This window comes from Micropterus dolomieu, linkage group LG02 (genome assembly GCF_021292245.1).
Source record: "Micropterus dolomieu isolate WLL.071019.BEF.003 ecotype Adirondacks linkage group LG02, ASM2129224v1, whole genome shotgun sequence".
Taxonomy (NCBI): domain Eukaryota; kingdom Metazoa; phylum Chordata; class Actinopteri; order Centrarchiformes; family Centrarchidae; genus Micropterus; species Micropterus dolomieu.
This window is the reverse complement of record NC_060151.1, coordinates 17,226,962-17,251,255: the sequence shown is the minus strand read 5'-3', so window position 1 is coordinate 17,251,255 and position 24,294 is coordinate 17,226,962. Positions and strand designations below refer to the sequence as shown.

Here is a 24,294-nt window from a genome sequence, read left to right as displayed (position 1 = left end):
GAAGTTGTCTTATCTCGCAGCACTCTCAGGCTGTGAAATTGGTGTTATAATGTTCCAAAACCATTTCTAACCTGTTTAAACAGAGACTCATTAATCCACGTGATCTCTCTCAGTGCATCAATGGGACTGTTAGTATGAAAGAGCCCAAACTATCTTCAGCATCATGAGTTATTTAAATACTAAATTGCTACCATTGATTTATTAAGTTAAATATTGTTTATTATATCCTGCAGCAGAAATCAGAAATCCTGGTATATAATGTATGACTGAGCTAGTTATGATAATACAGTTGTGTTGCCTTTTTTTTAAAAAGCCAACAAGTTCACGGAGGCAGATACTAGAGGTCTATACTGCATGCATGCCACCAGCTCTACCAGTTAATCAACTCTGCAGAGATCAAAATGCAAATGTCCTTGTTCCACCTATAAAGTCCATATTATAATAACTACACACTATAAAGCATTAGTTAAGCATTAGTAAATAATGAATTCATCATTTATAAAGCATTGTTCATACATTAATACACATTAGTAAGTCATTCATAAATAAAATTGTATTAATTGTATTTTCATACTTCATATATGATCGGTTCACTATTTATAAATGAACTATTATTTTAATGTCAAACCATTTATGTATGAGTTGTTAATGGTTCATAAGATCATTTGGAAAGTTTAAGAAAATTATTACATAACAATCTCAGCATAACTGAAAATCTACCAGTTACAAAGCCCAAAGGATGCTACTAAGACTACCCGAAAGATGCCCCAGCTAACTTTACAGGGTAAAAGCCTCACCGTGACAGGCCTGGTACCGTTTCTCTGAACTTCTCATCAAAACTCCAAGATCTGCGCTTCCAGAGATCTGCTGTGATGGCACCAGCAAAGGGTTGCTTGGATGGTCCGTTGAAAGACAAAGCATTTACTAGTTGTTAGTAAGTACTTTGTGTGAGCTCATCTAAAGTGAGGACTATTTATGCCTTACAAAGCATTTACAAATGATATTGTAACACACAAGAATCAGTTATCTTCTGAACAGAAAAAGGAAACGGACACAACACAAAGGGATACAGAACATATTATTTATTACAAAATGCCTTTCACCCATTCATTCACAAAAAAACACAACAACACGAGAGACTATTAATCCACAAACTGTACAACTGTTGATATAAAATGAACCATCTACAACCAAACCCGTTCTCACTCCCAAGTCGTCACAGTTGGACCAATGGTCAAGACCCCTTGTTGTCACTTTATAACACACTTGGGAGCCCCTTAGCATCATAGTTCAAAGTACTGGGGAAAGCCCTGTAGCATAGTTTTTGAATGCTAAAGACAGGTCTAGAATATTTAACACTAGTGTAGAACTTTAGCTAACTTACCAACCTAGGTTCTGAGAAGTAGTGTTGGGGTAAGAAATAGACTGTGTGTGATTAAAGAACAGTGGGCAGGATTATTACAGTGCCTTTAACACTCTCACAGTGCACCAGCCATATGGGAAACAATCCCCAGTACAAGAACTCTTTCATAAAAAATACAATTTTAAAATGTGTCCAGTGTCTTTCAGCTATTTGTATCTCTACCTGGGCATGATAATGAACGTGTGGTGGATCTTTCTTATCTGCCAGTGTCCTGTAATCTGATGTGTCAGTCCTGTTGAATGGGATCCGAAGCAGCTGGCCACACCACGGTCCGATCTCATCATACAGGGTGCATCATCTCTGGGACTCGCTTTCCATTTGCATCCAGCGAAGAGTTCACCTCTAAGCTACAATCCAGGGTCTCAAAAACCAGTCTGCACGTGTCAAAACTCAATATCATCACCCTGTTGTTTTACAGTGTTATAACGTTACCAAAGATTTATAACTTTACCAGGTAGCATTTAAGCAAGACATCACTACTATGAATTAATTAAATTTCTCCATCTCTTAACATTACATTACATTAAATTACAACCAAAAAATACTGAACAGAGTTACACATTTTAGTTAAGGAAATTATCTTTAACACGTATTATCATAAATACTGTAAATAAAAATACCTCTGAAGGTACTACATGTGCTTACACATCCAAAAGTACCTCCAGAGATTAGTTTCTGACAATTGCATCCCTTATTGCAAGTCCAGTCAGTCCCTTATTCTGAGAGCCGACTCCTAGAAGCTAAAAACTGGTCCTCTTTACAAATGAAGAACTCTGAACTTTTATTTTGTTAACTGTGTTTTGTTAATGTAATTTAACTACATGATTAACTACATGATTTACAACACATGCTCAAAATATCCACAGTGTATTTGTGAATACTATTTGTTTTTGATGGATTTGTTGTGGGTAAGATGAGGGTGAGGGTACAAAGAAATTGAAAAAGAAAGGATGTCTTGTGTTTTTATTGCGCGTTTTTTGTCTCTTGAAAAAAGTGATCCCACACTGGCTATTCTACCTGTTGTTCTTTATATAAATTTATCAAAAAAAGAAACGGCCCTTTTTCAGGACACTGTTTTTCAAAGTTTACTTTATTGTAAGGGTTGTAAACAATGTTTTTCAATGAACAAAAGACAATCAATGAACATACACCTGTGTATCAGTTGTTAAGACACTAACAGTGTGCAGCCAATTAAGGTCACAGTTAAAAAACTTAACAGAAAGGAAGGACAGCTGATCTTCATCGCAGCAGCAGGTCATGTGTAACAACACCTGCACAGGATTGGTACATCAGAAACTCACCACTGCGGGACAGGGCCAGGATGGCAACAACTGCACGAGTTACACTAGGAGTGCACAGTCCCTAATCCCTAATTAATCTTGATTATTGGAAAGTTCAGAACATTTCTACCTTCCTACTTTCAAACCTTCTTTACTGAGAGTAAGCTGTTTTACTTCCATGCACTGTCATTCTATCATGTTCTTTATATGTGGATTTACAGCGCACCATATAGCAAGTCTGAGAACATTTCAAGGTATGCAAATGATGAATGCTAAAGAAACTTGCATAATAAGGAAATCACTGGTAGTGCTGAGCACTCTGATCCTGCCATCAAGCCTTCTTACAGTCTACTCATTTCATACCTGTTCATTTGATAAATCACAGACACCTTGACTAATCACAGATAATTCCAGCTGGTTAAGTTGAGCAAAACCTTGACTTCTGCTGCCCCCTGAGCCCAGTTCTTCAAAAGTAATCTTTTCTTGGAATCTTGGAAATGGGTTTTTCAAAAGCAAAAGAGAGATTCCGAACTAAGATCAAAGCATGTAATCCGATCTTACATTTGATCTGGATCAAACCTGCCCTTTGGGTTTTTCAAAAAACTTTGAACTCGGTTTGGGATCTATTTGATCCAAAAAAACAGGATTATCCTGATCCCATCAGAAGGGTGGATCCAGTTGTGATATCTCGAACCAAATAAAACCAGAGAGCTTTTTATTTAAGTGAATGATCACAAAATCACATCTAATGAGATATGGTAAACAAAAACTAAAAAATCTAAAATCTTAAAGCTATCAGCTGTCAAATAAATGTCACTGTTGCTCACAGCTCTATAATTCCAAAGTATATTAATGGCAATGACAACAACAAATATACTCAGTCATTCAGTAGCCTAGTTAAAAGTAATTCCTCCTGAATGCATGTCCAGTGTGTCCTTCATTAGGTTAAGAACATTGGCGGCTGTTCTGGTTCTACATCAGGCTCAGGCCCATCTAAATTGTCATCATTATTATGAGGTCGGAGTTGCCCACAAGTTGGATGTTGATGCTGTTCCTCCCCTTTCGATTGACATACTCCCACTCCCTTTCACAGGGTGCTTGGATATGCACGTGAGTACAATCAATAGCACCAATAGTGCTAGGCATGTTCCCCAATTTGAAAAAACTTGTGCTTAGTCTGAGCTGTCTGGTCATCCTTGGGTCATCCAGAATTGATTGATCAGACTGCCCAGTGCTACTGACATAGCCTTCACCACATTACTCACGGTTTCTTTTCTCACTCCCATATTGTCACAATGACTTGGTAGAAAGTCCCACATGCGTAAAAGCGCAGAGCGATTAAGCCCTGTTCCTCCACGGATAAAGCATGACTCCTTTGGGTTCGGTGTTGGAGATCTGCAATGTACTTAATGTCATCTCTCCCAAAGCGAAAACGTGCATGCAGTTCTTCTGATGTGTAATAAAGGCTAAGAGACATGGGTGCAAAGACATGACGTATTTAAATGGCGTCACCCATTAACCAACAATGAGTTGATTGGTGTAAGCCTAATTGAGCACAAGCCAAAGCAATCATGCTCATGGCCTTTAAGATCAGTGTTGGTGACACTACAGGGTTAGAACTGTGGCAGAAACGTGTGCAATGCTGGAGGGTGTTCGGGCCAATTTTGCATCGATAGTAGGAGGTTTCAGCTCTGCAAAGGGTGGAGAACTGACCAAAAAAGGAAAATGCAACATTTGGGAGGACATAACCAATCATGTCAATGCCATGGGGTCTGGCCAAAAGAGGACCATAAAACAAGTTATGTTGCGATGGAAGAACCTTAGGGCTAAGGCAACGAAAGACCTTACTGAAGCCAAGAACCCCCAAACAGGTAACAAGCCATATAAGAGGGGTGATTTCACTGATATGGTCCTTGATATCATAGGAGGAGAAAAATCAGAGGCTCTGCATGATACTGAAGGCATAGAAGCAGATGAAGAGGCCACAATTACAGAGATTAGGACTTCAGAAGAATGCGAGCAAAATTCTCCTGCAGAGGAAATGTTTGTCATAGACTTGACATCAGTGAATGAGGAGGAAGATAGATAAATGATGAGGAGGAAGATAGATGTAATGAAGACAGTCCAAGACGTTCCTACAAGAAAACGCAAACGTTCCTCAGCTACAAACCAGGATGGTGACAGCTATGAGTTGCTTCTGAAACGGGAAACTGAAAGAGCAGAAATACAAATTGAACTGGGTAAAGAACAAATCTTGCTTACCCAACTGTAGCATAAAAAAGTGTAGATGGATATACATCTCCTACAGGCAGAGATGGAAAGAGCTGGTATCTGTCCTGTAAATGATTTTTGACTATTGATAGTATTGTTTTTGTTTTGTTATTTAACATTATAACAAAATAAGGAAAGTAAAATGTTTGTTTATTACAATGTTTCTGTTTCTTAAAATTAAAATAAACAATGTCCCAAAACTATTTATGGCCACCGGTATTTTGCCTACCTGTTGTTCTTTGCTAAGCCAGTAGGCTACACTGTTGGTTCCATTTAAGGCTCTGGTAAACTGGAAATTTGGTATTTGGATCACAGTGATCCAATCCAATGTTCCTAGCATAAAAGAAAAATGGATCAGGTGATCCTGGATAGCAGAACATTTCAAATCCGGATCAATTTGATTCAGATTACATTTTATTTAAACACTGGGCACTGGTGTGTGAGTATATGACGTGTGCACACATGTACGCACAAGAAAACACAACTGATTGTGCAGTACTATTGTGTGCAGACATGTTTGTTCCTCTATCTCCGTGGTGACATCTCATTGACATAATGCATTCCCTTGCGCCTAATCTTTTACTTAAGTAAAGTAAAGCATGGGATCCGAATACTTCTTCCCACACAGCTAGTGTGCTTGACCACACATTAGAATTGAGCCTCAGGACTTTTTAATGATGGACAAGAATTTTACCCATTCATTCACTGATCTTGTTAAACCTGCTTTGTGGGCAGAGATTAGAGTACACTGGCGAGAGGCGGAGACAAAATAAAAGAGAGAGCTCAAGTTAGATCAAGTACCAGAGGAGTCCTGTTCATGCATTGAAGAGGAAAAAACTAAATGTAAGTACCTATACTTCAATGCATTACATTCACAACTGAATGTTACTGAGACACTATATTTTTTGATTTAAGCTACAATTTTCAAAATCCAAAGAATTTAACACATTTTTTTAATCAGCAATGTCTATGAAAGTTAACCCCTTTTCCTTTCCTTTTATAACAAAACTGAAAGGTGAGTAGTAGGTGGTAGTGGAGAGTAAAAGGAAGATATAATTTAATATGCTGCTGCTTTTTTCAACATTACATTATTCAACTTTGATTAACTACATGGAAATGGAAAACAGCATTTTTATGAAATGCCTTTTCAATGCCCTCTCTACTTATGAACCACATTATTATAGTGACAATAACTAAAACTGGCCTTTACTTAATCTTATCCTTGAGGACTAATTTTCTAAAAATACAAGTTAATAAAATCTGCTAAACTAAACAAATCTTTTTTTAATTTAATCTGCTGTAAATCTGTTGTGCCATTAGGCAGGAGGGTGTGGCTTAGAATAAGAGCAAAAGAGGAGTAAACGGTTAGATGTGTGTTTACAGGAAAACCAGATATGGCTGCTAAATAGCTCCAAATACCGACTTAAATGTAAAGCAGTGATAATTGATTAAAATATTATTTGATCACCTTCTAGTTGCTGTTCTTGGTCATGGATGATTTTGTTCGTAACAAATTAACTGAATGGGGTCTCAGCATGTGGATCAAAACATTTGAAGGTAAAGTATTACCATGCTTCTTTGTGGGCACAGGTATTATATAATATTGGAATGACCTACCAATACTGAAACATCTAAGCGTCAGCTAATACAGACATCAGAAATGCTGCAGCATTCTTTTGCAGTACAATACTGACATATCCTTGACAAACATTGACAAAATGGCAGAGATCACTGTCTGTTCAGAGTATACACAAGCACTTATGGCAAAGACCTTTGTACATTTTCACACAATTAGAAAAGCACTATTAACGATTAATTAGGAAGAGTATCTGCTGTTTATTACCATCTTTTGGGTTATTGAGATGAGGATCTTTGCACAAGCAGTACTGAAATAAAGACTAAAATGTTTTCAAGACAATGCAGATGAAGGAAAAATATGAGTTCTGAGTTTATTAAACAATAACACACAAAGGTTCAGACTTACGAATGGTGTCAGGCATTGTTCAAGATAAATCAAGCAGGCATGTCCAAAAAGCAATTTGAAATTATCATTCAGCTGAATATTTATTAATTACAGATCAGTGCATTGACAAGAGAAATATTTACTGTCTTGATGAGCATGACATCATTAACTTGATCCCAAAAGTGGGACCAAGGTCAACATTCAAGATGAAGCTCAAGTCGTTAAAGGTAATTGTTCTTTACTGTGAAGATATTTACACAAATTCTGTTATTGGTCTCATAAATCTCATTTGTGCATGCACATGCATTTATCATTTATAGGAGAATCAAAACATTTTGATAATGCCTCCAGATAATTTTTGATTTTAATTAATTAATTATTAAACTGTAATGGATTTGCAACTATTTTCTTTTTTCACTAGAAAGAACAAAACACAGCAAATCAGGCAACAGTTGATTCTTCTGCTCAAGTAAGTTAAAAACAGTTTCACACAATTAGGTGTCATCTAAGGCATTTATTACAATCATACAGATTTTATTTTTAATGTTTGCTCACACAGCCTTGCACTGAGAGTATTACTTTTATCTACAGTGCAAACAGGAGCATTCACACTGAATGTTATAGGCATGTAATCAGTAAACTTCATTCTTCATTATTATGTATTTGATGCACTAAAGTGTCCTGAGACAAAATCATCTTTGATTGAAGAATTGTCTCATTGAATCACTGTGTTGTTGACTGAGGAAAAAGGGTATGCTGAATGTGATCACTTTTCTGGACTCCACATCTAACCCAGGGTTTTGGCAGGCTCATCCCAAAGCGGATAAGAAGATAAAGGCAAATATCGTTGAGTGAATTGTAAAGATTTGTCTTCAAGCCTATCGAACCCTGTTATTGGACAAAGCCTGTGTAAATAAAATTTTATAATCAAATACGGTTTTAAGAGTCAAATGTTCATGTTCATCCCCAGGTTCTGCCATCAACCAGTGACACAAGTGATAAAGGTGAGATACACAGCAATAAATAAGCAACTATACTGAGACCACATAATATTTTGAGAGTAATATACAACAAACATTTCTGTTTGGCTTCTTTATATTTCAAAACAAAATCCAATAAGGTAAGAGAAAGTTAGATCCTCAGGGCGAGTCCAGCAAAGGGCAATCACCACCTAGCAAACGACGATGTGGGACAAAACATGGATCATACTCAGGTATTTATATTACTTACTTACTAAATAATTACAAAACTTTTATGTAATGGCATTGTCCTTGTATCGCAAATGTCTGTTTCTATAGCTTGGCCACAGCAAATATTTTCTAATTTATTAGCCAGAGTTGAAATCTTATCAGAACACCTCGAACTGTCAACAGCATGCATGTTAAGTATTAATGTATATTCTATAATACACAGCTTATGGTAATATCTTAACTGTTTTAAATGGATGATGTTTTAAATCAAGACAACCTTTTTATGCTTTGCTAAGTGGTCATAGTATAAGCCTTATCAGTCTGAGGAATCATCAATTGATTGGTTAGAGGAAGTGACTCATTGTGCATTGCTGTTTAAAGGATATACACATGTTCATGGTTCCTGCTGTATAGTTATTTTTTTTACTTTGACAGAAAAAATCATACTGTCTGATGTGAAAAACATCATGAACTTTGTCGATAAGAAAATACCTAACCAAGGCAACACAAAGCTCAACAACTTCCTAAGGTAAATTTAAAATTTTGCATATTCTTCCATATTGTTTGTTGTATGGTCCTTTCGTTGTTGTTGCATAGCTATCATGTTTGCTAAATTACCTGCATAAGTATGAAAAGTTGTAATGATATGTGAATATAATTTCTTGATTATATACTGTTAGCAAGGACCCAGAAAACTGTGCACAGTTGGTGGATTTTAGTAAGCCTAAGGGCAGATTCCAGGGGCGGATTGGCCACTTGGCAATTCTGGCATATGCCAGAGGGGCCGGACTATTTGTTTTGGGGTGGGCCGGTCAGATTGATATTAATATCAGTGTTTCCCACACATCAACTTTACCAAAACATTTGGCGACCCAAGCCTTTTGCAGAGAAACACAGAGAAATGATCATCCATTACGTTATAAGACTCAGAAGGTGGATATTTCACAAGCATGGACCAGGTAAAGCAACAGTGAACACATTGGTGCAGGTGCAACTGGGTACAATGTTGGTGTCGTTTTCGATTGGCTTCCTCATTAACAAGCCTCCTCCGCGCACCCGCGGGTGAAAACGGTATCGCGGGTGAAAATCGCAAGCGCTGTGTCATTTCGGCTACTTCATAAAACGTCTCGGGTTACGTATGTAACCCTTGTTCCCCCAGAAGGGGAACGAGACACTGCGTCGGTGACGACACTATGGGAACGCCTCTGGGCGTGGCAGGGCTGAGCTATGAATGAAACTACTCCAATCCTATTGGTGTTGCTAGAACGGTAGCGTGTGACGGTGTAACCGGAGGCGTATATAAGCACACCGACGCAGTGTCTCGTTCCCCTTCTCGGGGAACAAGGGTTACATACGTAACCCGAGACGTTCCCCTTCAAGGGAACTCGGACTGCGTCGGTGACGACACTATGGGAACGTGATACCCACTTAGGCCGTGCCGAAACCCCGGCTGCCCCCAGCGTGCAGAACCTGACGGCACAACTAGGAGGAGAGCGCAGGGGTGCCGGGTGCAGAAGGAAGGTCCAGACTGTAAAACTGGATGAAAGTGTAAGGGGTGGCCCTGACCCTCCCCGGGGTAAACTCCAGGCATCGGGGAGAAAACAAAAGTGCCTGAAGATCCCCCACACTCCTCAGAGAGGTGATAGCGAGGTGAAGGCCATCTTAAGGGTCAGGTGCTTGGCCTCAGCCGACTCCAGGGGTTCGAAGGGGGCCTCAGCCAGTGCTTCGAGAACCACTGCCAGGTCCCAGGTGGGAACCCTGGAATGAGTCACGGGTCTCATCCTTCGGGCTCCACGGAGGAAGTGCACAACCAGTGGAAGCTTCCCCAAGGGCCCATCACTCAGAGGGGCGTGAAATGCTGCAATGGTAGCTATATATACTTTCAGCGTGGACGGGGATAGGCCCGCGGAGAAATGGTGCTGGAGAACTCCAGTATCATAATTACCGAGCAGGTAACTGGGTCCACCGCCCATTCTCTACACCAGGTGGCATTTTAACACATTCCACTTCAGGCCGTACATCCTTCTCGTGGACGGGGCTCTGGAGCTGAGCAGCGTCTCAACAGCTCCTGTCGTCAGGCCCGCCTCTAGGAACTGCGCCCCCTTAGGGGCCAGACCCATAGCTGCCACAGGACGGGGCGCGGGTGAAAGGCCCGGTCCTCCGCCGCAGCCTCGCCATGTCTGCACCATGACACCCTGCCCTATCGGGGCTGGGGCGAGGGGGAGAACCACAGGGGACAGTGCATAGTCTCTCGAGACGCAAACAAGTCCACGTCTATGGGCCGAACTTTTCGCATAATAACTCCACCACCTCGGGCTTGAGTTATTATCCATTCCCCGAGTTTCAGCCCCTGTCTCGGCAGCAGGTCTGCTCCCTGATTCTGAGTCCCAGGGACATACATTGCTCTGAGGGACAGCAGTCTCTGCTGGGACCACAGGAGGATCTGATGTGCCAGTTTGTATAACGGGCACGAGCGCAGACCCCCCTGGTGATTCAAATAGGCCACCACTGCCGTATTGTCGGTTCTGACAAGGACGTGGCGACCATGGAGAGCGGGCAGAAAACTCCTCAGAGCTCTGAATACCGCCAACATTTCTAGGCAATTTATGTGCCAGGAGAAATGATGCTCCTGCCAGGAGCCTCTCGCAAAGCGGCTGTCCATGACCGCGCCCCATCCCGTCAGTGCGGCGTCTGTCGAATTAATTGTTCGGCGACAGATCGCTCCCAACACGGGACCTTGGGACAGGAACCAAGATTTCCTCCATACAGACAGGGAACGAAGGCACCTGCTTCTCACCCGTATCAGACCAGGCGGATTTCCCCTCTGGGAGAATCCCTTGGATTTTAGCCACCACTGCAGAGCTCTCATGTGCAGTAGTCCAGAAAGTATTATACTGAACGCTGCTGCCACGAGACCCAACACCCTCTGAAAGTGTTTTACAGTGATGGCTCGGCCCTTGAAGGTAAACCTCAGGAACTTCCTGTGAGAGGGACGGATGGAGACTGGAAATAAGCGTCTTTGCAGATCTATCGTGACAAACCAATCCTCGGAACTGATTTGGGGGATGGTGAGCATCCTGAACCTGAATCTCCTCAGTGGGGCCCAAAGGGGCTGGTGACCGGTGTTATGCGCAGGTCCCCGGTGGCACCCTGAAGTGGAGGACCGCCAGGGAAAACTCGCCGGCGACCCACGGTGTGTGAGCCCGATCGTTTTCCAGCTGCAACCCCTCGAGGCGGGCAGACTGGTGAGAGCTCGCTGGCGGCTAGTGTGTCCCCAGAGCCAAGACGGCGGGAAAACAATATCCGGCTCCGGCAGTAGGAGCTAGCCGAGGGCTGAGCTCGTCTCTCTTCAGCCGTCGCCATCCTGGACCCAGACCGGCGGGGGAGATATTGCTCAAACGCCTCTCCCTGCATTTTGGCGTGCTGAAACCTGCTGACGATAGCATCCACTGCCTCACCAAACAGGCCAGTAGGAGAGAGGGGCACATCCAGGAGAAAAGCTTTCTCCTTCCCCTGGATGCCCGAGAGGTTGAGCCACAGATGGCACTCCGTAGCCACTAATGCTGCCATGGAGCGGAGTGTTAAGTCCGTAGCTCTACGGAGCTCAGTCAGGTCCTCCTCAGAGGGATCTCCCCCTAGGTCACAGTTTTTGAGAAGATCGGCCTGGTATGCCTGCAAGGTGGCCATAGTGTGCAGGCTTGCACCAGCTCGACCCGCTGCCATGTAGGCCTTGCCCACCAAAGCGGATGTCGTCCGACACGGCTTGGTGGCCGGCATCTGAAAGAATGAATCAAGGGTGGGAGAAAGATAGCTCGCGAGCGCTTCTTCCACCTGAGGCATCATTCCAAAGCCGTGCTGCTTAGTTTCTGTCACGCTGCTGTAGTCCAGCAGAGGGGACGCAGTCAGCCGTGCAGAGCAGCTCTTTTTTTTTTCTCTTGGTCTGTTCCATGATTTACACAACATCATTGTGTAAATCAGGAAAGAATGGCGAGGATCGACGTGGGGGTGGCGCTCGGGCTGCAGAAAAGCTCATTGAGGTTACTGCCAGCTACTGCTTATATTATTTCACCATCTCTAAACAAATGTAGCCTAAGTAGTGAATGTGTGTTCGTGGGGATACGTAGTAAGGTGGGCTGGCGTGGCTACAGTGCTACGGCTGAATTTTTGTCCCAGTCAGCCCCTGGCAGGTACACACTGGTCTTGTGTAGTCCGGCTGAACCAAACGCTTGAGCGTTTACCCCCTTGGTGTGGTTTGTGTGGGTTAGCGTGTTTGCTGAACTTGAACTCTGGTGTGGACCAAACAACTGCTCTCGAAGAAGTGGTCTCGGACTACTGTCAAGTGAGCAGTTAATTTCTTTGAGCACCATTTGAACCAATCACAGGAATCATATGTCATTTAAAATACTACTTATGTTTTATTACTGTGCTGTTAAATGTATTATGGCTGGTATTTAACATATTTCATATTTATCAGACTACGTTATATTACCAAGTAGGTTTTCCCTGTTTGACAGTATAACTCAGTAACAAGCGTGCACGGTCCTCTAAAGTCTGCTGAAACGTGCTCCAGACCAATACCAACATGAACAGGATCAGACGGTATGGTTGTGACACTTTTTGCTTCAGCAACTATAACCCCTGATTTTTTTTTAGCTAGAGTTCTTAAACTTTTTTATACAAAGTACCCACATTTGTTCACTATAAATGGCACCAATTTAATCCTCTACAAGAACATCACAGATCTTGTGAGTAGATGTCAAATGCATTGTGTTCCCTGGCCTTTTATTGTGGCCAGCCTAAGGCACACCTGTGCAATCCCCATGCTGTCTGATCAGCATCTTGATATGCCACACCTATGAGGTGGATGGATTGACTCGGCAAAGGAGAAGTGCTCACTAACACAGATTTTGACAGAGAGAGAGAAATAGGCCTTTCGTGTACATAGAACAAGTCTTTGATCTTTGAGTTCAGCTCATGATGAATGGGGACAAAAACAAAAGTGTTGTATTTATAATTTTGTTCAGTATATTTTGGCCAGATGTGGGCAGCAGAAAAAAGCAGAAACATTTTTATTTCAGTCTTTATATATTTTCCAAATTAATCAGTGAACCCATTTTTAAATTCTTCTTCTACAGGTATAAAATTTGTGATTTGGAGACAGAGAAGAGGGAGCTGGTTGGTGTCTTTGGTAAAACTGGGGCTGGAAAGAGCTCTTTGATAAACGCTGTCATCGGAGAGAAGAATCTCTTACCCTCTGGAAGTGTCAGTGCATGTACCACAGTCATGATTAAAGTGGAGGCTAACATGCTGAACTCAAAGTATGAGGCAGAAATTGAGTTCATTACAAAAGAGGTAAAATGAGTTGAATATGTTGTGCTTATTTGAAGCTATTTGAAAAGTTATGATGTAGCTGAAAATATAATTGCTATTTACATTACATGTCATTTAATTAAACTTAGTTCAATGTAATTATTTTATTTTGTAGGAGTGGAAAGATGAGTTGTGGTCCCTGTTAAATTTCCTTCGGGATAATGCAGATAAAGACAAGGAAGATGACGATGATTATCATGACGATGAAAAGCTGTCAGCAGTGTATGGAGAAGAATGGAAAGACAAATCTCCTGAAAACCTCATGGATGACAAATATTTCAGAGAAATTCCAGAATTTCTTCTTTCCAAAAGGAAGATTTTGACATGTGAATCGGTAAGTAAGAGAAAACAGTCTTCTTCAACAAAGAGTGGACTTAATCCATCAGTCCTCAATAACTACAACCCCTGATCAATAGGAAAATAAGTCAGAACATTGTCTACCAGTAACTACATTAATTCATGTAACTTTCAAAATTTCAATCGGGGTTTCATTGCGCCCAAACAGCTCTCATTAAGGTCCTAAGCTGTACATTGGCATTAACAACGACGCCAAGGTCTCCAGAATTGCCTTGAACTAGTTCAGACCCTCCAAATGTTGGACAGTAGCCTAATAATTTCATTTTAATTGGCAATATTTTTTCCGAGCAATTCTGCTTGTGGAGTACCACATGGATTAATAATTTCTCCTTTCTATGTCTATTTACTGTCCCTTTTCCTAAAGTAACTATTTCAACACTTACACTAGTTTGACAACAGTCAAATCTACATTTCTCTATAGTCTTTAGCTGTGGTCCCACTGACTCACTTATCAGTGCACTGTACAAATGAATGGATTTGAAGTGCCAGCATTGTCTCTTGCTAAATAAAGACAGTCCCCATAACAAAAGATATGCACATGTTATATTGCACGCCTTCACTCTTGTCTTTAAAAATGTAAGACACTTACTGATAGGATTTCTGTTTCTGGTTTTATTTTTTCTGCAACATTTTGATTATTACAGAACAAATCATGGCTTCAGTCATAATAATAATCATAATTAATAATAATCCATCATTGTGCATTTATATTTTTTTTCATTTTCAATTTCACCAGAACTTAACTACGATGATATAGCGTTATAACGTTATATAACAAGTAACGTTACTAGTATTAGTAGTAGTAGTCTGGTTTATTAGAAGTAAGAAAAGAAGAGAAATTTGGACAAATGGAGGACCACATGAATTATTTAGCACAAGAGCAGACAGAGCGTGTCGGCACCTCTTGCGTGCGTGGAAAGGGAGGGGGGAGCGGTGCATTCATGTGGTGTCAGAATGTTTTTTTCCTCCTTAGATCTTTATTGCAAAAAGAGAAATAAAGTCAGTAACAGTCAGTTAAAGTGTTATTTTTATTCATTTTGTATTGTTTATTTCAGGCTAAAGAACTGTCCGCAAAATTTGTCAAATTCACAAGAAGTGACTCAAAAGACGAAGAACGGAAAAAAGTAAAGAGGTGGTACTGGCCACTAGTGAAGTGTGTGACTGTCAGGGTGCCCGGGAATGATTCTCTCCAGCATGTCACACTTGTGGATCTTCCTGGAAATGGGGACCGTAACAAGAGCAGAGATAAAATGTGGAAGGGGGTAATTTTTTGCAGCACTGTTGATTATTGTGTACTACTGTGTCATCCAGACACTGTAACATTGTGTTATTACAAAGCTCTGATAATTACTTATTCATAATTGACGTGATATTATGCCCCTCCAGATTGTTGGGAGTTGTTCTATTGTGTGGATTGTGACTGACATAAATCGAGCTGCGGCAGAGAAAGAACCCTGGGAGATCCTGAAAAGTGCCAGTAGCCTCATGGGAAATGGTGGCCAGTGTCAAGAAATTCACTTTATCTGCACCAAATCTGATCTTATTGAAGATTCGGATGATCCGTAAGTGATTTAAGATACAGTATATCCAAATTAGACACCGATACGTGTGTGCCAAGAGCGCAACATAAGTAAACACAAGCAAATACACATATCGTAATGTTCCCATTACTACTCCTGCACACATTTGGAGCCTTGTCCCCCCTAGCATTGCCCCATGTAGTCCTAAAATTCCTGTTATTAACCCAGCACAGATGAAGATGGCTCTTCTCAATCAGGACAAAGTCTGGACAGTCTGGGCGGCGGGCATGGCGGTGGGGGTTGGCAGGGGGGGGATGCTTGTGGTGGGTTTCTGTCCGGTGGTGAACGTGCAGTTTGGGTCACGGTGTAGCCGTGGGTGGGGGTCTCTGGTCTCCCTAGCTGCCGAGAGGATAGGGGTGGTTTGCGCCGGCTGGCATCTCTCATGTGCAGTGCATTACTTGGCTGTTGTGTAGCGTTAGTTAGATTGGTAGCGGGGTGGTGTTGGTTGGCTCACCTGTAAGTCGTGATTGGTTTGTGTGCTTGTCGGGGGTTGGGGGCATCAGGTGCGGGCCTGGACTGGGCTGGTGTGCGGCTCTGTCCTGTGTGCATGCTGTGCATTCTGATAATTATATTTCGGTTCTCTGAGGGGTCTGGCGACTGGTTGTTGGAGGGGTGGGGGACCAGGAAGAAGGGGGTTGACCGGGTGGGTTGGGGTTGCGCGCTGGTCCTTTTTGAGCTGGTTGGGGGGTGTCTCCTCTGGATTTTGGTGCCTGGACTGGATGCTTCGTGTACGGGGATCCTGTGTCGGGAGGGATTGTGCTTTGGGGTGTGTCGTTGGTTGTTTTGCGTCAGCCCCTAGGTGGGTCCTAGGGGCTGGGTGCATCTGCTGATGCTGTTGCTGCTGTCGCGGGGTGATTGGGTCTCTTTTCTTTGGGGACAGTGGGTGTGTGTGTGTGGGATGCTTCGCTGCTAGGAAGGGAGGGGCGCAAGGGTGGGGGTCTTCTGGCCTGGTCTGAGTGGCATTGCCTCCTGGGTGTGGGCGGACCTTCGGGTCTGGGCCGTTGGGCCGTTCTGTCCTTGGGCGGGGTCCTTGCCGCTCTGAACCAGCTCCCTTGTGGGGGCGGGGGGGTTGTGCCAGCTCGGGTAACCTGGTCGTGCTCGGAGTGCTCCTGATTGTGTGGGAATGGTGAGATGGGGGGGTGGCAGTGGGGCTGCCAGAGTGGCCCCGGCGAGGGGATTGTTGGACTTTGGGTTGGGGCTGCGCTGACCTGCCTCGGGGGTGTGTGGGGGTCTGGGGCTCGGGGCTTTGGAGCCTCTGGGTGTGGGGCAGGTCTGCACGCTGGGGGGGCTGGACCCATCCTGGGGCTGGGCGGGGTTGTCGCTGACTCTGGGGTGCTGCCGGTGCTAGTGGGGCTCTTGCTATAAGCCCTGGGCTGGAGGGACCTGGTGTCCTCCTGCTTAGGGGGGTGGGGGACGGGACTGAATGATGGGGCCAGTCAGGAATCTGGTCCCAGTGAGGAGGACCATTCTAGCCTCCCTTCACCTTCCCCTCTTTGGTCATGTCTCACTACATACACCCTTAGGACTCTGAGGGGTGGGCAGGCTGCAGCGCGTTTGGTGGGTGGGGCTGCTTTATTGCGGCCTCACCCTTCTTCCTCCCCCACTGGCTGCCCCTCAATTTTAATTACACATTACACAGAGGGCTTGGGGGGTGGGAGGGGCACGATGGGAGGCTCCACTACCTGACAGTTGTGGGGTGCCTGTGTCACAACTACCCTCCAATTTTAACACACATCTTATCTTTACTCCACCATACAACACTTCACAATCCATGACATGCATCCAACACAAAACAATACAGAGGCAGGCAGAGGGGTTGAAGGAGTCATCCCCCCCACTCCACTGGGCCCCCGTCCGGGGATGAGATCGGCCTCGGGGGCTGCTGGCTCTGCCTGCACTCTGGGGAGGGATGCCTCTGGCTGGGCTGGGGGACTGTTGGCCTGGTTCTCCTGCGTTATCGCTCCCTGGCAGCGGGGAGCTTCCTAGCACGGCTCTCTGCTGTTCTTCCTCAGGGTGGGGTACAGCTTCCCCGGAGACATGCGGTCTGGGGTCCTTTGCGCTTTGGGGGGTCGCGGGGTGCCCTGGCTTCTGGGGGTGGGGGTCTCTGGGCGCTCAGGGCTGCGGTGGGATTGTAGGGCGATTGTCGATGCATCTTGATGCATTGTGCTTTTTCCCTGTGCAAGGTTTCTGGATGGCTGCTGGACGTTTAGTTTGTGCATTGGTGTCCAGGGGAGGCATTTTCTCGTTGGCTTGAATGGACCAGTTTGCGTCCCTGGTTTGCTTTGTTGGCCTGTCTTACTATGTCAGCTGTTTATTGCTGCTGTTCAGCTGGTTGTCTTTTACTATTCTTATTATTTTAATTGTTTGTTTGTTTGTTGTTGTTTTTCTCTTCCCCAAGCCCCCCTCTCTGTTCTATTGCAGGTTTCGTTGCTTTCTGCAATTGGTGTTTTCCTCTGCTATTCCCTATTGTCCCTACCTTCCATCCCCCTTCTCTTATAGGTGTTGTCCTTTCTCTGTGCTGTCTGTTTGTTCCCCCCCATCCCCATGTCTGCCCCCCTGTCCGGCCAGGTGACAAATCAATACATAATTAAATAAATAATACAACAGACAAAGGAGTATATTAATACTCTCTTGTTAAAGTAAAATCTGCCTGGCACAATATGGTATCCAGCTCATCATACTCTATACCAGGCCGCTGGGCAGGACAGGTTTAAAAAAAAATTAAAAGAAAAAGAAAAAGAGAAAGTCTGGACAGTCCAAGCTACATTCGGAGGTGTTTGAAATGTGATTCCAATCAGATTTCTACAGATACATATCAGTCCAGACACTCCGTTTTCATGTTGTCCAGAGGGCAGATAGCCTACTGTACTGTACATCTGTTTAAAAGGAAAATTTCTGCACATTTTATTCCAATCAGTGTTGATGGTAAATGCAGTCCATTGAACCAAGAAGTTCTTTCTGCATCCAGCACCATTATTTGACGTGACTATTAATTCAGCTACTACTTCAGGTTGAGTTTCTAGCTTCTGTCTCTTTGGTTGTATTACAAAGAAGCGAAATTTCAAACAGTGAAAATGGTTTCCCAGAATATGAGTGCAGAGGATATTATGGATGAGGATAAATTTTGCAATGTTTTGGTTGACTCCAATATTTAGTTGTATGTATTTCTGAACCAAGTTTGCATTTCCGCAATTATCTCAAAGTCCAAATTCTTCAGCACTTTTAGCTCCTAACCTCAGTCATCTACTTCTCCTCTGAAAATGTTGCATTTTTCGTAACTTGCATGGATACCGATCATTGCCACTTAAAGCTATATTTTAGATTTTTATTCTGAGAAAGAGAAGAAGAATGTATGTGGCAAAATAACAAATAATGTTATAATTCTAGGTTCCAGTGCTCCAAATATTGTATGAAGTGCCACTTAATGCAAATATTTTCTTATAGTTCAGCCGCTGGTGTTCGTGCTCTCATATTTAAAAAAAACATGCAAGCCAAAAAAGAAGTGAGCAGAGAATTCAGCAAACTAAACAAGGTTAAGGTGAGTTTTATTGATTTGACACAAAGTCTAACATAAAGATTGTTTACAACTACAATCCTGTCTTATAATCATTCAAAACATTTTTTTTTTCAGAAACATTTCAGTGATGACTGTTTCAAAGTGTTCACAGTGAGCTCCAAAGAGTTCCTAAAGAAAAAACATCTAAACCCAGATGAAACTGGTAGGTGAAGTCTCCATAAGTTTACTTTAACCATTGTAATTCATACAAGAATGAATAATTGGATTATGCTATTTAAATATAAGTATGTAATGTAAATATGTAATATGCAAACTGAATTTCTTACAGAAATCCCCAAACTTCAGGAGATCCTACAAAATCTCAATGACTGTCACTCAGAGACATTAAACTATGTGACTGGAGCTTATGGGATTCTCTCTCTGATGCAAGGCGCCAAATCTAGAGAAGTGGTACAAACTACAGTAGTAATAAAACTTCACTGATAGGCGTCATAATTATCATTAATGTTGACAGAATAATAATATTCATACTAAATAAGTAAACTGAAGCGAACTACACTTAAATTCAGTGAAACCATGTCAAGTGAATTGATCTGTGTGTGATTTGTGCAAGTGTGAATTTTATCCATCAAGGTAGTTGATTTCCTGAATTTTTGTTGCTACAGAGAGGCTGCATAAACAGAAAAACAAATGCATGCATGGACCTTGAAAAAAATTTGAGACATGAACTTGATAAAGTCAGAGAAGCCATGGACGAGGCTCATAAGGCTTTTGAAAAATGCCTGAGTGAGGGGGTTGAAAGATCTAAAAGTTCATGTGACCAAATCTTGCATTCCGTCTTATATCCTGTACGTATTATATAAATTATAACTACATCAAAACAACTGATTTTCCACTTCATATGAATATGCTTACTGTCTTTACATTTTTTCTGTTACTTTGTTGCTTTGTTTTGTTTCAGAGAGGGGTAAAAGGTGGTGGTTTTCACATGACTTTGAAGTGTTTAGTTGTGAACAACGGCATTTATCTACCAAAAAAAAAAAAAAGCAAACCAATAGACCTCAATGTGAAGTTAGCTTCAAGCCTCACTGACAGCATTGATGAGAAATTCAAGAAGACCTTCCCGTAAGACATTACTTAATGAGGACATAAAACCCTTTGTTGGCCCATTTTACAAATTATTTCTGTCAAATTCTATACAAAACGGTTCTAAAAATGATGTAATATAACACAGATGTACAAATACATTATTAAAATACACACTTGTCATTGCTACCTTAATGAAACATTTCAACGTGTTAACATGTTTCAGAAATGAAGGAAAATGTGGACCATTCAACGGGGTCATCAACACGTTTTCACTTGACACAAAGATGCTGATTCAAAAGCACAAAGATGTCAAACTGCAACTGATATTTCTCAGGACAGAGGTAAAAGATTGCTAAACATAAAGCTCTACTGGGGCACAGATCCACTCATTCCCAATGTAAATTTTAAATTTATTTTTGATTGAAGAGTATGAAATGTGTTAGTATGTGCCTCACCAGCTTCCCTTGCTTAGCCAATTAATATTGACACTGTCATGTCAGAAAGGGCTTTGACCACAGCATAAGCACACACTATGGTACAACTTAAGAAAATTCTGCTATGGCCCTCATACCTCGCTTGTGAGTCATGTAAACAATTTGCCATTGCTGCACAGTCACACCTGACACTGCAGTGCTCTCACTACTACCTCTCCTTTAAAACAGTCTGTGTCTGTTATAAGCCCGAATGGAAACCTCTTCTAGAAAATACCCCTGCTGATTTGAATGGACCTCCCCGCATTAACTCAATCCTACATTAGGGTCTGAGCTGCTTGTATCTGATTCTGCCTGTAGACCTCTGGCTGTGCTTTTACTGGTTGAGGTTGCCTGTTTTTCACCTGGGTCCGTGTGCCCTTCTAAAAACGTCTGGACTGGGTGTGTGCTAGTACTGGATTTGGATCAGCTGTGCTTGTACTGGCTTATGATCCAGTATCTACTCTACTGACAAACTTCTGCATAGCCCCTGGAAATTATAAATATCAATACTTGCAAGATATTAATGTTATCAGCTGCTTCAACCTCATTCAAACTGGCTCCCCAGGTTTCCTTTAATACCTTTTCAAAAGGAAAATACTATTTATACTATGACATGACTATGTGATGTTTATCTACTGAGAGATGTGCATCCATATTACCCAGCTAATCAACATCTCATCAACGTTGTAAACACTGGCTTTTAACACTGACCCGTTTTTTGCGACGTTTCATATAGTTACAACGTGCCTTTTCACATCAACCAGTAGTTTAATTTTGAAAGTGTAACCGGATGTTGCATATATATCATTGCTAACTTGACCGGATGTTGCAGATGTTGCTAACTTGACTGAAGCCCTACACATCCAAAAATGACACCAAGGCGTCTTGACAATTTCACTGGGGCACACCACATGGATACAGGGGCATGTGCCCCAGTAAAAAGGGTCTAGCGACTCCTATGAGAATAGTATCCTATTACTATGTATCTATTAGTCCATCATAAAGCAAATCAAACATCAAGTTTATCAGTGAAGACTGGAATGATGATTAAACATTGAACAATTAAGCAAAAACAATATATAAAGTATTTTGAGCTATTAACATATTAATTTACACTGTATTTGTAAATAACAAAACAGTGCAAAGATAATCCTTCTTGAGTCTAACAAATACTTAATTTTCTCTCTGCAAGGAAAACAAAATTAAAGCAAAACTCATCAAAATCATCCGGGAACGTAAGAAAACAATCTACAGCAGTCTGATGACGACAATCGAGAAGACCATGCAAGAATGCTATATAAGTAAGATCAAGATATCTACAATGTGATTTAATAATAATAAATGTTAACATTTATCATTATTGACTAGAAAAATGTAGTTGACAACAATGTTCTGTTTTATTGTAGAAGCAGCAGAATTTAGAGGACCGGGCACGCTGAAAAACATGAGGGACACTATTGAGAAACACATTTGTGATTCAAAGAACACCATGTTTAAACAGGCTAAAGATGTTATGTTGAGCAAACTGAGACACTTGAAGGTTTGTCTCATTTTATAATACATGGTACGATGATGATATAAAACATGTTGTGCTGCAGATTGTTATCTTTCTCCATGATTCTAGGTCATTGTTTTCTTTTTATATTCATATGGATATGCATTATCCTGAAAGCTACTTTTGCTACTAAAAACACTGTGGCACTTTCACAAACATGCAGTTATTGTTTTTAATCTAAGACAGAAACATACTAAAGCTGATATAGCTATAGCTAACCCTTTTGTCCAGTCTGAACAGCCCTCTGTACACACATTTAAACAGTTAATCAATGTAGGACTCTGAGTGAGAATTGATAAAGATTTTGATGCTGAACTAGGAGGAAATCCTGCAGACACTGGAAGAAACAATGCAGAAATCAATTGACCTGTCACTCAAGATAGATGCTGTCTCAATCCCAGGTAAAGGAACGTATCAAAATACGTGAAATTAATAGTGCACTCATTGTAAATTATATGTTTTTAATGTTGGATATTTTAGATGTTACAGCGGAGCTTGAAATGGTGAAAAAATACTACCATGAACTGAGAGGAAGCCCAGATGGACAAACACAAATGTAAAATAATTTGGTAAAACTTTGTCAAAATGTTACATAATGCCCTGATTATGAGCTGTTCTGAAAAATGCTAACAATGCTTTAATTATACTAGTGCTGATCCACGCAGTCCAGCAGCTGCACCGTGACATGTGCAGGTATGTTTTAGTGAAACTGATGAACCGAACAGATGATAGATGCTCTGACAGCCCTACTGTTTGTCTTTACTGTTCACAACCTCACTGCTTATCTCTCTTGTGGATGTTTCAGATTTGCTCAATGGAGAGAAACAGCAGAAGCCTGATTATCCACTGAAGCTCTCTGCAGACACACTGATTAGAGACATGAGGCCTCTGGATTTGGTCTCAACCATTTTATCAAGTTCTTATCTCTGTTCTGGGTGTTGTGTTCATGTGTACTTTGAGTGCTTGTTGTGAATTACATGCACAGAGATTTTAGATTTCCTTTTGTGTTTTTGGTTGGACATTTTTGCCTTTAATTAATTGTAGATCACAGTCAAACAAATAATGTGGGAAGACAGAAAGACGGGGGTGACATGCAAAAAAGGCTCCTAGCTGGATTTAAACCAGGGACGTTTTGGATTTCATCATTATGGGTTTTAGCGACTATAGACCACTATGATGTCCCAGAGATTAATTAACTTTTTATTTTCTTCATCTTGAATATATTTTCATGTTTGTCATCTGTGTTATTTTATGAGTTTAGTGTTGGTTGATTGGGATGGGTGCTTTGAAATTTAAATGATTTCATGACTGTCTTGATTACAGTACACTGTAGTACACTGTGGAATTGACTCTCTAGCGGACTATAGGCCTGTAGAAAACATTAGTAGAAATTATTGAAAGATAGATGTGTTTATTTTTGTGCTGTTCACTTTATGGACATCGTGACTGAACATTGTAATCAATAGTTTGTTTTGTAGGCTGTAGGAGTGCTTTTTGGAATTTTGCATCATAGGCCTACTTAGGCTGCTTTCATTGTTGTAGCCTGTGTTATGTTCAACTTCAGTGAACGTGTGTGTGACGTGATACTTTTGACATGATTGTATACATTTCAGCAAACTCTTTAGGCATATATCTCATTCTGTTCTTTAAAAGTCTGGTTTAAAATAAGCCTAGGCTTATTTGTTTGTGTCTAGCCTTGTACATTTGTATGTGCTTTGATTAGTGTATCCAACGAAGGTTAAAGTCAAGGGCAACTGGACTTGGTTGAAGATACTGGAAGACGTTTCGTCCCTCATCCAAAGGACTTCTTCAGTTCTGACTGACTGGCAGAGAAACTCAGCTATTTAACCTCAGTGGGGTCGTTTGCCAGGGTCATCGATACTGCTGGTTCGTTAGTGTTCCTGGTTGCTGTAACGACAGTCGTTACAGTCGTTAGGACTACTGGTGGCCAAGACTGAATGACCATCGTTGGTATCTTCACCTGAGGCCAAAAGGTTACGTTTGTTGAGTTTCCTGGGAAGTGATTTGATTAGTGTAGTTAGCCTTAGCTATTTCTCTGAAGTTTTTGAGGGTGCACCCAGTGTTCACATAGATTACTTTAATGATCAGTCCCAATTGTCTGTCGATGAACATAGTGGCAGACTATACCTAGTAGGCTATACCCGTTACATCAACAAATAGTCCACAAAATTAGCCATTCGGTGGTTTGCTTGAACAGGGTGGAAT

At 41.7% G+C, this 24,294-nt stretch overlaps 1 protein-coding gene across 1 annotated transcript; it reads left to right on the top strand.

Moving 5' to 3' along the window:
• Window positions 1-6,464: 6,464 nt before the first annotated feature.
• LOC123959222 (nuclear GTPase SLIP-GC-like) lies at window positions 6,465-22,628 on the top strand. The gene is made up of 18 exons (XM_046033173.1): window positions 6,465-6,531; window positions 7,052-7,164; window positions 7,908-7,941; window positions 8,563-8,656; window positions 13,263-13,479; window positions 13,613-13,831; window positions 14,910-15,116; window positions 15,241-15,416; window positions 18,879-18,972; window positions 19,066-19,153; window positions 19,280-19,398; window positions 19,617-19,799; window positions 19,913-20,076; window positions 20,264-20,381; window positions 21,706-21,814; window positions 21,920-22,053; window positions 22,388-22,469; window positions 22,549-22,628. Exons 1-18 carry the CDS (start codon window positions 6,465-6,467, stop codon window positions 22,626-22,628), a joined length of 2,298 nt encoding a protein of 765 aa, XP_045889129.1.
• Window positions 22,629-24,294: the final 1,666 nt, after the last annotated feature.